General features: G+C 41.7%; 1 protein-coding gene across 1 annotated transcript in view; it reads left to right on the top strand.

The window, feature by feature from the left end:
* Positions 1 to 17,678, top strand: part of igf1ra (insulin-like growth factor 1a receptor) — an 82,825-nt gene that overhangs the window by 12,760 nt on the left and 52,387 nt on the right. Inside the window, exon 2 of the mRNA XM_053318585.1 lies at positions 7,666 to 8,235. Coding sequence (XP_053174560.1) covers positions 7,666 to 8,235 — 570 coding nt within the window. The remainder of the gene's footprint in view (positions 1 to 7,665; positions 8,236 to 17,678) is intronic.

Here is a 17,678-nt window from a genome sequence, read left to right as displayed (position 1 = left end):
ATTTAAAATCACTTTCAGGATTTGCACATTCAGCAAAATGCATTTAATTGCCTAAATGTACAGTATTATAACTTATAAGCACATAACGTTACTTACACTCTCTGACGGGCACATAATGCCGGTGGCGGTGATGATGGCACCTGCTGTCGGCGGGATGGGAGGATGTAAGCGGTGAGGGAGACGGTCGGTGGCGGGCTGGTGGCGGTGATATAGGCACCTGCTGCCGGCGGGATGGGAGGATGTAAGCCGGGGAGGGAGACGGTCGGTGGCGGGCACGTAATGCCAGTAGCACCTGCTGCCGGCGGGACAGGGGACGTAAGCCGGGGAGGGGGACGGTCGGTGGCGGGCACGTAATGCCAGTAGCACCGGCGGGACGAGAGGACGTAAGCCGGGGAGGGAGGCGGTCGGTGCGGCACCTCTAACCAGACACAACGGACTGCTCAAAAATCCAGACTTCCAGTGAAGATGCACACACGAGGAGGCGTCATGACTAGTTAGCTAGCTGAAAATTACTGTAATTGATGCTATCCAAAACGCGAGAGTGAGCTGGAAAACGACTGAGGCTAATGCGCTGAATGTATTTATACTGCAGCAGCAGCAGGGGCGGGTTTATGCTAATCTGGGCCGCGTTACGTAACGCGGCCCTGATTTCAGACCCGCCTACTAAATCCTGACACAGAAATCTGGAAACACAGTTTGTGAAGCCTAGCTCCACAATTCAAATCTAAATGGTTGAAATGCTTTTTACACCTTTTTTAGAAATACATTTATGACCTATTTAATGTGTTTAGAAGAAAATGTCTGATTTCACTTTACACGGTCTTTAACCTCTTAACGCACGCTGTTCCGTTCACGGGACGGGACAGATGTTCGGAAGTAGCCACACGTTCTTCTGAATGTTTTAAACACCAACCCTTAAACATATATATTCATGCCGTACATAGTTGGAAAGCTTAGATTGACCTGATTCATTCAAGACCACTCACGACTTATATGGTTGCTCACAGCCGTAATAGTATTAGCGATTAGCTCGGCTAGCCCCTGAGCTAAGTAAGAAAAGCTATAATGCCTACATACCTTCAAAGTCTTCCCTTTATCCACAACGTTCATCTTATGACTCAGGACTTTCTGTACAGCTCGCCAAGTATCCATTCTGCTGAAATATGAAATCCGTTTCCTTCTAACCGGAATACTTTCCTCAATATGTCAACATGTATTTAGTCCAACACGTAATGTAATAACACAAATAACAAACCATATACGGTCCGTTTACGTCATTTCCTGACCTGCACGTGACTAGATGTTTACGACCGTGAGCTTCTTCTGCTTCTGACGACACCACACACAAGCCAATCAGTGCTTAGGATTAGGCAGTAGATGCAGAGACATTGCTGCTACTCCCACAATGTAATGTACCTCGGTGGTTTCAAGTCAGTTACAGCGAGGGTATGTTCGCTTCCTGTTTTCAAAATAAAAGCACCAACTCTATCGTTATGGTTTTCTTAATAATAAAAGGCAACGGGTGTTTTATTTTGTGAAAATGACCGGAAGTGCGTTACTCGCTACGGCTAACTTGAGCGGCTCCGAATTCGCAGGAACAAAACTTTAAGCAGATGTTATTTGGACAAATTAGCGTCACATTGTGGATCTAAAGGGCTACTTTCTCACCTAAAAAGGTTAGACATGTGGATAAAGTGGTACATTTACAGAGTTAGAGCTAAAATAATATCCACCGGACCTGGCAACCCGACTGCTGGAATTACTTTTTGGTTGTTGCGACTACGATTTCGAGACATTAGATGGCGTTGTTCTGCTCATTCTACATATTCTACCTTTAATTTAAACATAATGAAAATTGTCAGTGTGGCTCTCCCAACACAATTACACTAAACTCATCTATAACCACCACTTCTTATGCCTGGTTCATTAAAAAGCATGACACAGGTGCAAGATCCACACAGGAATAGCTTAAGTAAACAAATAATCTATTAAAGACCGTGTAAAGTGAAAATATATTTGTGTTCTGAGTTAGTCACATCACAGACAGATGTGTTATTAACCATCCTTCCAAATTTGAATGCTAGAAAAATTGTCTAAGTATGTAAAATTATCTTTTAAAATCATGAAAAATCAAGCACTTCTCTGTGCTGCCAAACGCTGGGGGCGTGTCTGCTGAAGGCGCTGGAAACACACCCACGAGCGGAAGGGGGCTGCCTCCGTGTAACATAGCAACAGTAGCAATGGACGCTAGCGCTAACAACAGCATTGCAGTGACCCAGCCCTACATGTTTGAGCCATCAGAGCCAGATACTGACTCGGAGTCAGACAATGAACATGCACAATCTCGTGCCTCACAGTCTGCAACAGAATGGTAATGTATTTCTCCTATTTATGCAAGTTAGCAATATGTATTACTGACTATGGGAGTCTACAGTTAGCCGAGTTAGCCGCCAAGCTAGCAACCGAGTTACGCTCCCACTGACTATTATAGCCTAGCAAAAACTTTAGGGTTTCATGTAATGAAGAATTGTGATTGTTTTGTCTGTTCACAGATTAAACAACACTTGACTTTTATTACTGTTTCGTTAATTTAATTACTCCTTTTGTTTATACCTAATAAAGGTAGTACTAGTATTTGTTTTAGAGTGTAGTGGGTGGTAAACCCAAGTAAATTCAGTTTGTCCAGCTTTGAAAGGAGGCAGTTTACTCGTTTTTTCAGATCACATTATTCAACAAATGTGGGGAAACGCATTAGGTAACTAATTAGACTACAAAAAAGTAAAATATAACACTAGCCAGTTTCACTTAGTCAGTTACTTACTTGTGTCTTCTGATTAATTTGTGGATTGCTGAATGTCATCATTACATCACACAGGCTGAATAAGACAATATGCTTCAACTGATTAGGTCATTTTGCTTTACCAGGCTTCATACTGAACTGACAACTGAAATGGTTAACATTTGTCACACTGTGATTAAAAATGTACTTGTGCAGGTGCACATGTGGAGAATGCAGAACAATGCCCACAGAGGTTGAACATGTCTGCTGCAAGGAGCTGAATGCTGTATGTAAATAAAAACTGTTTTTCACAATAATAATTCAAATAATGAATACATAAGCAGCAGCATACTAGATGTCTAGCACTAAAACACCTATTACACATATTCCTATAGGTTCAGAGTAGATGTGGAGAGCTGCCTGAAGAGCCACGCTGCATGACTCTTCATCCAGGCTTGGCTGAAGAACCCCTACTCCCTGCAGAATGCCCTAAACATTTATCAGGCAGATCATGGACCACTGGCGGAAAAGGAAAGATTTGGGTAACGTAGACAATATAATAATTGTTTTACTGATTTCGGATATTTATAAATTACACTTGTGTTGATCAAATGACATGCCTTTCAAAGAGAGGTAAGGTTTAGTACCCGGGAATAAACTTACATCATTTATACAATCATATTATAGTTAACTAATGTATACAGTGTATTTCATTTACACTTAAAGCACATGAGTGATGCTTGACTGTATCCATTTTAATCCTTCATCTTCCTGAGCTATATATAAACTCTCATGTTGGACAGATAAATACTGGTTCATTCTTTAGCTGTTTTTCACTACATAGTAAATCAACCAACATGTACATCACCTTGATATATAGATGTATAAACTGAATGCACATGATTGGACATTTATACAAGCAATCATAGGTTTATTATTATTATTAATTCTGAAAATGTAGCTGTGTGGTCGTGGAAATTCTTTGGAATAAAAAAACTGCTGTCCATTTTCTTGTCCATCCATTTAGCCAATATGATGAGGTAGACTGCAGGTTGATGAATCAAACTCATCTTCCGAGGTCCCAATCTGTAAGACATGACAAAAAATGTGGAGGGAAAGGCTTTTGTTTATTACATCAATCAAACAAATAAGTTCAGTTTGGTTTCAGATAGGTTCTTCTAAAAGACAACACATGTCAATAATGTTTTGTGAAAGACAGCTCCAGTGTCAAATTTGATTACACAGAGGACAACATACCAAAAAGAAACATACATAAAAATATAAATCAAAGTATTTTTCTACATTTTTTATTACAGGCGTGCTCGCTATCTGGCCTACAGGAGTTTTGTGTCCTGGTGCTGGGGATACCTGGGAAAGGACAACCGGGTTGTCATCCCCTCCTGTGTTGTCCTCCGCATTCATCAGGAGTACCCTGATGAAGATGGGGAATACACAGGTTTTAAACCTCCCCTTTAGATTGTTTTATTATTAGTTTATTGCTTGCTTATATTGTTATTTGTTTATAAAATGTGTCCAATGTAAAATAAATGTATTATTGAGTAATGATATATTTGTGTGTGTCACAACTTACTTCTTTTACAATGGAGGCTGGTGGAGCTCTGGTCCTGAGATTGGCTGAGGCAGGAGTAGGCTTGGGCGGTATAAAGGTGTTGCAGTATACCAAGGTGCTTTCTGAGTGCTTCATACTGTTATAGTGGTTTAATTTCAAATGTTTTAGTCACCACGGAAATTAGTCTCCAGAAATGTGTAATAAATACCATACACTAAGGTAAATGTCTGGAAGCTATGAAGGCTTGAAAAAAATATATATACCGCCCAAGTCTAGGCACAAGGTAAGTCACAGGAACAGTGGCTGCCAGATATGCTGGAGGAAGACACTGAGACCTGTACGTGGGAAAAGAAAACAGGAATAAGGAAAAGAGACATTAGGCTGTCATCATGACCACTGCATACATACACACAACATACCTCGTGGGTACCTCGGAAGCCACTTTGACGCTCATTTTAGGTGTCCCTCGGTCCATGTTTTACATTACACACAAACGTAAAACCTCAGTCTACATATAATTCCTTGTCATAGCTATATTGGTGCACATAAAATATTACCTGTCGGTTATCATTGTGTTGTCGGATGGATGACGCTCAGGGAATAAGGCCAAATTATGTCACGATTACATGCATGCTAACATTACACGGGCATGACAGGGTGCATGATTTAAAATCACTTTCAGGATTTGCACATTCAGCAAAATGCATTTAATTGCCTAAATGTACAGTATTATAACTTATAAGCACATAACGTTACTTACACTCTCTGACGGGCACATAATGCCGGTGGCGGTGATGATGGCACCTGCTGTCGGCGGGATGGGAGGATGTAAGCGGTGAGGGAGACGGTCGGTGGCGGGCTGGTGCCGGTGATATAGGCACCTGCTGCCGGCGGGATGGGAGGATGTAAGCCGGGGAGGGAGACGGTCGGTGGCGGGCACGTAATGCCAGTAGCACCTGCTGCCGGCGGGACAGGGGACGTAAGCCGGGGAGGGGGACGGTCGGTGGCGGGCACGTAATGCCAGTAGCACCGGCGGGACGAGAGGACGTAAGCCGGGGAGGGAGGCGGTCGGTGCGGCACCTCTAACCAGACACAACGGACTGCTCAAAAATCCAGACTTCCAGTGAAGATGCACACACGAGGAGTCATGACTAGTTAGCTAGCTGAAAATTACTGTAATTGATGCTATCCAAAACGCGAGAGCGAGCTGGAAAACGACTGAGGCTAATGCGCTGAATGTATTTATACTGCAGCAGCAGCAGGGGCGGGTTTATGATAATCAGGGCCGCGTTACGTAACGCGGCCCTGATTTCAGACCCGCCTACTAAATCCTGACACAGAAATCTGGAAACACAGTTTGTGAAGCCTAGCTCCACAATTCAAATCTAAATGGTTGAAATGCTTTTTACACCTTTTTTAGAAATACATTTATGACCTATTTAATGTGTTTAGAAGAAAATGTCTGATTTCACTTTACACGGTCTTTAATGATAACTCAGTGTAAGCAAACAATTGGTCACAACTAACATAATCGAAACCCAAACAAAATCATGCTGCCTTAAAAGCATCAGCCTTCAAGGAGGTAGAGGGGGGCAGCCATCTTGGAATAATCCAGTGACACCAACCCAAAATTAGGTGGAAGGGGTCAAACCATCAGCAAGAATCTGGAAAGAGGAAAGCAGAGGCAGGCCAATACAGATACTGTCATGAAGCCTAGGGGTGTTACAGTGTTTTGACAAGGATCAAAGACTTGTATTGAAGACATGCCTGTTTGTTTCATTAGACAAGGCCCTGTGATAGTGTCACTCACGGCAATGGCATCCTAAGTCTCTCTAAGAACATAACAGGTTTAACTGAGGAGCTCATATGTCAAGGAATTTCCTGTGCTGATTGTTGAACCGTCTTTAACACAGTTCAAAATAATATGCAACCTGTTGTTACAAAGTGCGCCCTTTTTTGTAATTACATACACAATTTATTGTTTGATAAATCTTCAACATGATATATGGTTAGGGAGTTTAGGTTTTGTTTGTTTTTGTTTTTTTATCTGTTATGTTTTCAGCTTTTTGGCTGCATTTGCATAGATTCCCAACCAGATGTACTTGTATTGTAGGGGGGATTTCTACACTTGAGGGTAGATGTAAAGATTTTGAATTGAATAACCAATTTAAAAAAAAAAACAACTGATTTACAAACATAGTTAACAGTAGTGGACATATGGTTACAGTATATAATTGGAAGTAATGGATAAACAATTAAAATAGCTAACAGTAATGGATAAATAATTGACAATTTCTGAATACAAACTTGAGCAAACCAACCATAAATATTGATAGTTCAAATGTATAAAAAAGTGTTAAATAACATCCAGTTTAACATAAAATCTAATGAACACTGTTGGAACATGACATGTGGTGTGGATGAGGGGCACTTGAGTTCATCTGACATGGCTGCAGGGTACATCAGATAAGAAGCCACTGCATTAGAACACAGCCGTTATGATAATACTTCTATCATTGATTCCCACGTAGTAATTGATAGGTACAGTTAAAGAGAGAGTTTATTGTCATCAATAATAAATGGTGTCTTTTGTTGTTTGTGTGTGTGTGTGTGTGTTTGTGTGTGTGTGTGTGTGCGTGTGCATGTGTGTGTGTGGTGTCAGGGATGCTTTCAGGCGTGTGGTTTCAAGTGTTGTTTTCCGAGTACAGAGGAATGGCTTATTCAAGCGCTGGGGTTATCTGAGGTGACAGACAAAACATTTTGCAGAGGAATGCGGGGTTTGAATCTGATATGACTCATGCAGAAGGTGTATCAACATTTTAACTTGTGAACCTCCATGTGAAACTAAATAACAATTTCCTTAATCATCTCTATATAAAAAATGCCCCCCTTGTTACAAAAAATAAATGTGTGTCACTGCAGGCCATCACTCAAAGCAAACACTAACTTGTGAAAGTAGATATAATGTTAATGTAAAACTATGGTATCATGGCACTGTACACTGTCTGGTATTACCTGTATGGATGACATGTCACCAGCTAAGCATCTGGACAGGATTATATGCTTCAAGAAGACTATTATAATTAAATATTATAAATTCAAAATGATCTACATGCTAATCTAACACAGTACTGTTGTATTCCCCACCAAACACTAGTACATTAATTTCTTATATATATATATATATATATATATATAAATAAAGTAAAATAATTCTTTAATACTTTATTGCATACTGTACGTAATGCTTTTTTAGATCACATGTTTCCTGATTGAGAGATGCAACCTCATGTGTCTCTCTCTCTGTGTCTTCCAGTCTGTGGTCCAAGTTTCGACATCCGAAATGAGATCAGCGAGTTCAAGCGGCTGGAGAACTGCACGGTGGTCGAGGGCTACCTGCAGATCCTCCTCATCAACGACAAGACCAACAACATCCACCAGGAGGTCTTCCGCTCCCTCTCCTTCCCGAAACTGACAGTTATCACTGACTACCTGCTGCTGTTTCGTGTCTCGGGCCTGGACAGCCTTAGCGTACTCTTTCCCAACCTGAGTGTTATACGCGGGCGCAATCTCTTCTACAACTATGCCCTGGTGATCTACGAGATGACCAGCCTAAAGGATATCGGCCTGTACAACCTGAGGAACATCACCAGGGGAGCCATCCGGATTGAAAAGAACCCTGAGCTCTGCTACTTGGACTCAGTGGACTGGTCTCTTATTATGGATGCTGAGTTCAACAACAACATTATCAATGGGAATAAGAAGGCCAAGGAGTGTGACAATGTCTGCCCGGGCGTCATGGAGGATGATGCCCCTTTGTGTCGACAGACAACGTTCGGCAACAAACAAGAGTACCGCTGCTGGACCTCCAACCAGTGTCAGAAAGGTAACCTGAATTCTATCTTGTTTATTTTATACTCCAGCCCAGAGGAGAAATGTGTGGAATGCTGCAAAATTGGATGTTTGCTAAATTGAATTTAATAGCGGAAATGTTTGTGCGATATTTTGTGATACAAATACAGTAAATGCAGATGTGTCTTTGATCTACGTAGGTGGTTTCCAGTCTCACAAACATTCTGAAATTGTGCATTTCTTCACCAGTGAACAAATCCCATGAATCTATGCAGTGTTTTTCCTTCATTTCCGTCAGGCTGCAGGATTGTCCACGGGCCAGTGCAAACATTTCCTCTCTGTTCATTATAGAGACCTTGTCTTTAGATCAGGCTATTTCTGGAGTGAGGGATGGTTGCAATATAGAGCACCAGGTATTAGAAAGGCATACTCAGTTGAGGTTAAAGTTGCTCTGCCAAGAAATGAGCTAGTCTACCTGTCTGGACCATGTCAGTTAAATATTTGCCTTAGGGACTTTTTGCAATTTATAAAAAGGGGTATATTGAAGAATCTGGGGGAGGGTCATCCTTGTTTAACTTTGGTTCTGCAGTAGGGTCATACATTTTTTAAAACAGTTCAGAGGAGGGTCATATCATTAAAATTTAAACACCTCTCAGTCTTTTCGTTTGAATGAATTCAGTTTTGTGTATTTGTTGCTTCTGATTAGTTTGTCTCAGTCATCAGTGCAGTATTCAAAATCAGGGTAACATATATCCACTGCTCTTTTCCCCCAGATTTCAGAGTGAGAGACAGACAGTGTGTGCTTTTTGATTGGAAAAATTGTGCAAGCTGTCATCTTCAAAGCTACAGTAGAAGGCAATTTGAGGCTTTGTAATATACTCTCACAGCCAGGTTGACACAGAACAGACTAAGAGAGCACAGATCTGTTGATTAAATTTTGATAGTAATATCACGTTGCTTTCTGACCATTTTTATGGTTTTGTGTCATGCTTCTCACCCATCATTTTTCATCCAGTTATTTTAGAATGATCAAGCTTTCTCAGGCCATCCATGCATTATTTTAAACATTTTTCTCTAGGGTGCAAGAGGGCAGGGTCATAAATAATTTTTTTTAAGGTTTCAGGCTGGGTCACATACATAATTCTTCAGATACAAAAAGCACCATTGATGTTTTTATTTGAAATTCAAATTCCTTCACAGACAGCACACAATAAACAAGCTCTTTCTGAACAGTTGAAATTTCAATCATAGTAATTTAGAAAAGGTAGCTGCCATATATTTAAATACTTAATGATAGTGATAGTTAACATGCAAAGAAAATTCAGTGTGTCCTTATAAGAACCCTCAAACTATGCAGTATATAGTTTAGTGTGAAGAGATTTGTTGATTGTGATCCTTTATCTTTTTGCTGCTTTGTTGTGTTTTGTGTATGTGTGGGTCGGAGGGTGACGTTGGTGCCACAGCTTCAGCATTTCAGCAATTTTCAACATGTTGTTGTACTTGAGAGCGACTGGCAGTATGCTATTCTCTCCTCCTAGAGTCTATATATCCATACCATATCCCATATCAGTGCTGAATCAGAGATAGATAAATATTTTTGTCTTGGTGAACTTTCTGTTCACTGTGAGCTTCTCTTTGCTCTCATATGTGTGAAATAACGGTGGGAAAATTTTCTCTCAGCCTTTTTCAATTGAAGACCTGTGTATAGCTCCCATGGTCTACTGGGAGACTCAAACACCACCCTCCTCCACCCCTCTGGGACCCTCAGAACAAATAGTGGTAATCAAGCTTGCGTGCTTTCCCTAGTGACCACCTCTGCTTCTCTAGAACAGCTCTGGTGTTTACTGTTGTGCCTCTGTTTATTCGTGAATGCACTGACCTCATGCACTTATTAATTTGCTTGATCCATATACAGTTTAAAATGTTTAAAAAACAAAACTTGTTCAAAGCCTATTTTCATATTCACAAAATGCTGAAAGGTACAGTCATCTGTGGCATTGGCAAAACAAATCTGGCAACGACCTTTAAGTCACGTCTGCAGATACTATGTAGCGCTATGTGGTGAAGTGCTCTGTTGTTCTGTCACGTCACACTTAAGAGGCAGCGCAGGAGTATTGTTTGAACCAGTTCACTTCTCTCTGAGGCCCAGGCTGAGGTCAGGCTGAATACGTTCATCTAGAAGGCCTTGAGGTCTCAAGGCTGCAGATAAAGGCTTTTGGATCAACACAGTGGAAAAAAAGGAGGAGTTACTGAAGTAATAATAGGACAGAAAGAAGCTTGGTGATAATAGCAACAGAGCAGGTCTGTGATGTTTGTTAATACTGAAGGTTTAATGCACAGATAACATTTCCCACCATTTCTAGTAGACCTGATGTGTCTTCCTCTCTTCCCCCCTGCTTAAGATTCTTCTCTCCTCCCTCCACCTTCTCTGCATAATTGCCTTGTTTTTCTCCAGTACAGATGTTCCTTCAAGGGCATGCAGTGGTTTTTTAGTCAATACGGTCCGGTCTCCTCTTTAATTACGCTACATGAGGAGGGAGTGCTGTCTGCCTAGCAGCCTCTGGGCCTCCTAGTTCCTCATGGAGCGACAACAAAACTCCTCTTTCCACACGTTTATCCACTCACCAGATACTGTTTCCCACAACAGTTTGGGGGGTGTGAATCAGCCCTCTTAGAGATGCCGGACAGATTAAGCCAGGTTAATGCTGTACTTGTGGCTGGGTGGAAGAGAGTGGGAGTGACTGTGAAGGGAAGTGCAGATTGGAGCAGAGGTTCTGGGTACTTTTTAGTAGCAGGCAGCGATGCGTGGAGAGGCCCCGACTGAGGAGATATACGAAGGAGGAGGGGCACTGAGGGGAAATGTCAGACAAATGTCAAGTATACAAGATCAACTGCAAGCTCTTGGAGAGTTGAAAAAAAAAAGCTCTCCTCCCCATCCCTCCCCTTGTTTTTCATCTCTCCTCCTCCTCCTTCTTCAACCCCCCTCTCTTCCTCGTAAATCCTCCCTGCCTTCCCTACCGCTGCTTTGTACACATTTATCCGTTTCTTCCTCTCTTGCGCTCTCCCCTTCACTTAGCCTCAACCTGGATCTCATCCCTGATTGTCCTTGTCAGCTGTTCTGCTGGTGTTTCCTCCTCTATTTTCACCTCACTCTTTTCTGCAAGGCTTATCAGGGGCTGTTAACAGCTCCGGCTGTCACATACCTCTGTACTGTTTACTTGTCGGAGGCATTCTCTCATCACTACAGTGGTGGCCAACTGGCTTGTTTAGTCAGGCCCTGGATCCTTTGACATCTTACGCTGTTTGCTTTGAGTTTTGGGGATCTCATGACTAAAAAGTGTCTGGCCTGCTTCAGATAGTCCTCCTCAGGTCTGTGTTTGCTGCAGACAGGCATGCCTTTAGCCATGGAATGGAGCCAAAGCTAGATAGACAAGAGGCTTTTACAATTAGGCAAACAAGCAGAAAAGCATTCTGCTGTGTCCAGGCCCAGTCTCAGGGCAGGTTTGTCTTCATAGCTCCACAGGGAGGCACACACTCACACACTCGTTAGTCCTCACATAGCTAACATGTCTCCAATATGTGATAGAATATTAGCTTACAGTATCAGTATCAGTACAGTAATCTTCTGCTACCTAATTTTAAGGAACGTCATGTTCCATGTATCCAAGTCTGTTGATATTGATAGACAGATGTCAGAGTTCAAGTTTCCCTCTGTAAGTTAAATGAAAGAAAACTTTAACATACTGAAGCTGCCTTTGTTTTTCTGAATAAGTGAAACTGACTTGTAACTGGGTTGACAGTGGTGTGGTGTCGGTTTGCATTTTTAGCGTGTGAGCTGCAGTGTTGTAAGGTGAAATTTGACGTAACGAGTCCCGCTGTCCTGCTATGCCACAGACAGGCTGTGCTCTGTGTGTCCTTGTACTGAACCCAGAAGAAACTCAGCAGTGCTAAAGCATTTTGGAGCCCTGGCAGTTAGGAGAGCTCTCCGCTGACCCGAGAGACTGTTGCATTTAATAATGTTTACTCCCTTCTTGCCAGAGACCCACTTGATATCTCTGGTCTGAGTGCTCTGACCTAAGCCCACTTTGCAGCGAGGGTACAGAGTATTTTTTTAGAGGACAAAACTATTGGGTTAACTGGTTCAGACGGGTGGACAAAACTTTATACCTGTTTAAGATCAGCTCCACAGTTTTATATTTTTTGTAGTTTCTTCTACTGCTTGATTTTTGCTGGCAATTTTCAAACTTTTTTAAAATTGTCAATAAATCATATGAAAAGGTCAAAACCAAGAAGCATAAACAGTCTACTCCATCTGTGGCACACATACCAAATTCAAAACCAAGTTCTTACTAGGGGACAGTAGGAAAATCTATTTGTGGAAAGTATATCAAAATACTTAAATAATGGCCACTCTGAATTTTGAATTAAAAGCTGCTAAACAAAACTACAGCCACCAAATGAGTGAATCTGGAACAGGCTGCTAATTCTTATTGAAAAAAACACTCATGTAAGTGTGATTTTTTTTTTTTACTCACAGAACTCACAGATTTGGTGTGCCAGCAGGTATTTACAGCAGTACAGTGCTAACATAAAAAGTATATGGCACTCAGTAATAAGTATATCAGAGTCTGGTTGCACAGACGACACTAAGAAGAGTAAGAAAATATAGAAAATTATCACAAACAGGGTTCCTCATACAAAGTAATACATATTTTACACATTTTCTTTACTTGTTTTTGTGGCTCTCAATGCTAATGTATTTAATTGAATGAATTTGAATGATATTGAGAAGAAAATACATATTAATCAGATAGAAAACAGAATGCAAATCCTCATTTTCTCACCTCAGGCATTTGTAAATTGATTTCTTGAGCTTCTACATAGCTCATACTTCTTGTTGTCAAGATTAGTTGTAGAAAGATCGAACGGTGTAGAAATGATGCTCTCTTTGTGCTGGCTAAGAGCTAGATTTATTGACACTTAAGGTATAAAGAATGTATGTTAAGCTGGATGGAATGAGACTGCCCCTTCAAGTATATAAGGTAGAAATTCCTGCTGGCTTAGTCATTGCAGTTCTGAGGGGATAAAGAGGGGGAATACACAGCACAGGCTCTGTGTGCAGACTACGTGTGCTCAGCCATACAGAAACTATTTGTAGAAGGAGCTAAACTGATAGTGATGGTATTGATGCAAGTGTGATCTATTTCATGTTTTTCTTAGGAGGGTACTTACACGATGGGCGGAGTATATGATCATCTGCCAATCCTTTTTGTTTACCAAACATCCCCGATGCTTGTCCCACAAATATGTGGTAGCTTTTGATTATTTAATGGTTTTTCTGACGCTTATTAAAGTCCTGTAGTTATAGCGACAAGGAGCAGAAAAAGGCTCATGAGAGTCTGGTGCTTTCCTGGGGGCACACTCAGCACCATGACTCAGTGTCCATACATCCGTTGTTTCCAGCCAGCATGAACTACTCGCCTGCGCTCTGCTCCATTTTGTGCAAAGCTTAGGCAGTGTGCCAGAGTTAATGCCGAAAAGATGGCACTCATGTCGATCAGGGTCATTCGTTCCTGCCATCCCCCATCCAGCAAACTAAAGAAGGAATCATCAGATCCATCGTCTTCTCTACCGCTGTGCTAAGATTTTCGGGCTGTTCAGTGAGTGACCACTAAATTGGGTTTGTGCATAGTTAGTACCCAACACTTCTACACATGTGCAGTCTGTATGGCTAAGGTTGGAAGAATCTCTCTTACACGTCATCCTCAGTCCGTCAGTTAACTCAGGCACTGTGTGCATGTGTGCACGCCCTTGTCTCTATTATTTCTTTGGAGGACTGGGCACTATTGATTCACAATGTTACAACTCCATGGCGTCATGGCAGTCGTTGGTTCTCTTTGTGTTCTTGGATGCTCACTGTTTTTTTAAACAGTGGTCCAAGACAAGAGACAACAGGCTTTAAAGAGGGGTCTGTCTGTGTGTGTGTGTGTGTGTGTGTGTGTGTGTGTGTGTTTCTGTTGTCATTCTTCAACTGTTGTTCTTGCAGTTATGGTATATACCTTCATGGGAAAACTTTTTATCTTTATTTAGGGACATCAGTTATCTACATTTATATAATGATGCTATTATGAGTGACTCATAACACAATCATCTTTTTTTTACACTTTTATTTTATATAAAGGGAAAGATAGACAAACATTTTTATAATTTTAGTGAGTTACTAGTATTAAAGAAATAGTTCTCATTTTGAGAACTATTATTTGCTTGTTTATATCTGTCTGATAAATATAGATCTACAGCTAGGAGATGATTAATAACAGACTGTAAGATGGCTCTCATTAATATATTTTTTATTTAATCTGTACATAAAAATTTGGTGCAAATATGGTTTGTGGTTTTTATGTCACTCTGCCCAAGAAACAGCCAGGAACCCCTTTAAAACAACAACCTTCTCTTTCTCTTTTCATTTTCTGTACAGGTTAAAAAATGAGGAAACATTTTAATTAGTGAGTTTTAGAGGTGCTGATCACAAGTTATTTTAACCTTTGGACAGAACCTGGCTAGCTGTTTGCCTCTGTTTCCAGCCTTTAGACTAAGCTAAACCAGCTGGCTGCATTTGTATAAACAGATAAACAAGCAAATACGCATATTATTTATAAAATGTAAAATATTGTAGCAATGCAGTAGAGTGGTTGTCTAAAGTCATCTTGGCAAGAAAGCAAACATGCTTATGCAACTATTCCTTTTTTAAATAAAAAATCTTAGATTTTTAGATTAGATTTTTTTTTTCAATTCAGAAAACTGCAACTTAATTGTTTATATTTGTGTGTGTGTGTCTGTCTCAATACATTTCATCGACATCTCTGCACCCTCCCTCCTTCTTCTCTCCTCTCCTGGCCTTTGCCACATTTTCTCCCATCTAGGTCACATTCATAAATGTCGTTCTCAGGAACTGTTAGCAGCCGATGTTAGTTTATTCACCCAAAACAGAAACCGTCTTCACTCAGTACCCAGAACCTGAGCGCTCTTAAAGCAAGGGGGAAAACTCTGTTTGGTTACAAATAGTTTTTCTGCTCAATTGGTTTTATTGGTTGCCTTTGGACTTTGAGAGGCCTGGAGCACGAGTGGCAAGTGTGATTGGTCAGAATGGAATCCTTTTTGCCTCATGCTTTAATTTGTTTTGAGTTCCTCCCAAACGCAAAATTGTAACATATTATATTTGCCTCACTGCTTGAGCAGAGTGTGGTGAAACTCATGAAAAGCCACAGACACGTGTCAACTGCCATTGCTAACTTTTAATGTTACCAACAGTGTCTTTCTTGGTCTAATTTCAATTTGATTGCAAGTTAGCAAAGTTCATTCATGATGACATAGTTATACAGTGTGTTATTGTCCATGTATGAACAGCAGGCCTTATTCTCAATTGATGGCTGGTGCTGTGAGTTTATCCGACTCCTGTCCTCTGTGGCCTACAAAGGACTCCTCTCAAAGCACTGACAGATTGGCCTCTTTTCCTAGGTTTACTCTCATACACTTGATTGACCAAAATAGGACCTGTGTGTCATGCTGCAAAGAGACTTGACTGACACACTTGCACTCATATCAAAACACACAGGCACTCATGCACACTCACACACACACACACACAAACTTCGCCTCTCTCACGTGCCATCCCTCTTCGTTTACAGAATTTCCTTGACTTGTGCCCACCGTGACTGTGCCTGCTGTTTTGGTTTGTGAATATAAGTGTGCCTGTGTAAGTGTCAGCCCGGTGTGTAGTGTGTTTCCAGCCTGCTTGATGTCTAGTTGAGCCACCCAGTGCCTCTGGTGATAGGCTGCCTGCTGCCTTCTGGCTGTACAGCTCGGAAGCGGTGACTCATCCTTTGCTCTCAGCACTCATTCATAAATCTGTGTGAATACTATAACTTCCTCTCCCTCTGACAGAGCTGTGGGGCCCCCTGGCTCTGTGGTAGGCTCCCCTCAGTCCTGCTCTAAATGACAGGAAGGATGAGGGCTATCTCCGCCTCTTAGTAACGCCTCTTAGAGAGGTGAGAGAGACGAGGGCCCACGCCTGCTGCCTGTGCCTGCCAGTGGCGCCTGAGTCGTGCCTCTGTCTGCCTCCGTGCCTGCCTGTCCCGGCTCTATCCCTCCATATAGTGCAGGCCAGACCAGCCATTTACTCACTGCTGGGCTGGCTTGGCAATGCTTCCTGTGAGATAATGTGCCATGCCTGCAAGTAAGCTCTGAGAGCACAGGTTAATTCCACAGAGGAAAAAAAGAAATCTCCTGCTGACAAATCTCTCCTGCAGAGGTGAGGATGTACACTGGCATACCACAGAGAGAGGAGAGTTTCCTGCTTTGCCAGAATAGTTAGTCGGGTTTACTGAGGTCACAGAAACACTGCTCCTCTATTTTCTTCCCCTGTTATGTGTGTGGTAAGGAGGCAAAGGGGGGGAGGAGGGGGTCGGGAGGATCTGATCCCCCTACCTTTCCCTCCACACATGGCTGAAATGTGTGTGTTGTGTGTTTCTTTGAAAACAGATCCACTTCCCAGGCAGGGAATGTGCGTGTGTGCAGATGTGGGATGTGTCTTGTTTTTAAAGCTTTTGTGACCAAGTGGTTCAAAATAAGCTGGCAGGTACATACTAAGTCTGAATAGGGATACATCAACAGGGATAAAGTTATTGTACAATAACTAAAGGAGAGTTGTTGTAATAATGATAACAATAATAATAGTAATAAGTTAAATTTCACAAACCCAAGGACGTTTTACAGAGAAAAACAAAAATCAAACAAAACAGATCAAAACAAAACTAAGCAAAGAAAGAGGAAGAGAAATATTCATTGAAAAGAAATGTTTTTAACTCATACCATTGTATCCTGCTTAGCTAAGGATGAGTCATGGAGCTAAAGGGTGTGTTGTGTGTGGATTTTGTGTGTGCACTATCTATAAAAGAGATATCATGCAGGCCTCAGCGTGCCAGCGGTGTTTTGCCGCCTGTTCCTTCTTTGAGCATGTGCACAATGAGGAGATGAAAGGGCGTCATAAAATTACAAAGGACATTTCATGAATTACACAGCTAAATGAAATGTCTCTGACATCCACACACTTCCCCTCAAACCCTTTCTTCAAACTCCCTGTAAGCCAGCATGAAGATTGACGTTACATTAGTTCCAAACAAAGTTTTAATCATGTCAGCTCTTTACAAATCTTCCCCCATATAGCTTTCAGTGTCAACAATCCATAAAGCAACCTGGCTTGTCTAATGTCATTACTCTGCATTCTGTCAATGACTAAAAAATGACCTTGACCCTGTCTTGTGCATCCCCTTCCTCTCTCTCCTCTGCTTGTTTGGGTGGGATCCCCAGGGCCCAGTGCAGTTGTCAGCACGCAGCCTAATGGGCACAGGTGGCTGGGGCTCCTCTGCCTTCTCCAGCCCTCTTGGCATGGCACTCTTGGCAGGCCGGCAGCTCCTT

This window comes from Scomber japonicus, chromosome 5 (genome assembly GCF_027409825.1).
Source record: "Scomber japonicus isolate fScoJap1 chromosome 5, fScoJap1.pri, whole genome shotgun sequence".
Classification (NCBI taxonomy): Eukaryota; Metazoa; Chordata; class Actinopteri; order Scombriformes; family Scombridae; genus Scomber; species Scomber japonicus.
This window is presented reverse-complemented; position numbering and strand designations above follow the sequence as displayed.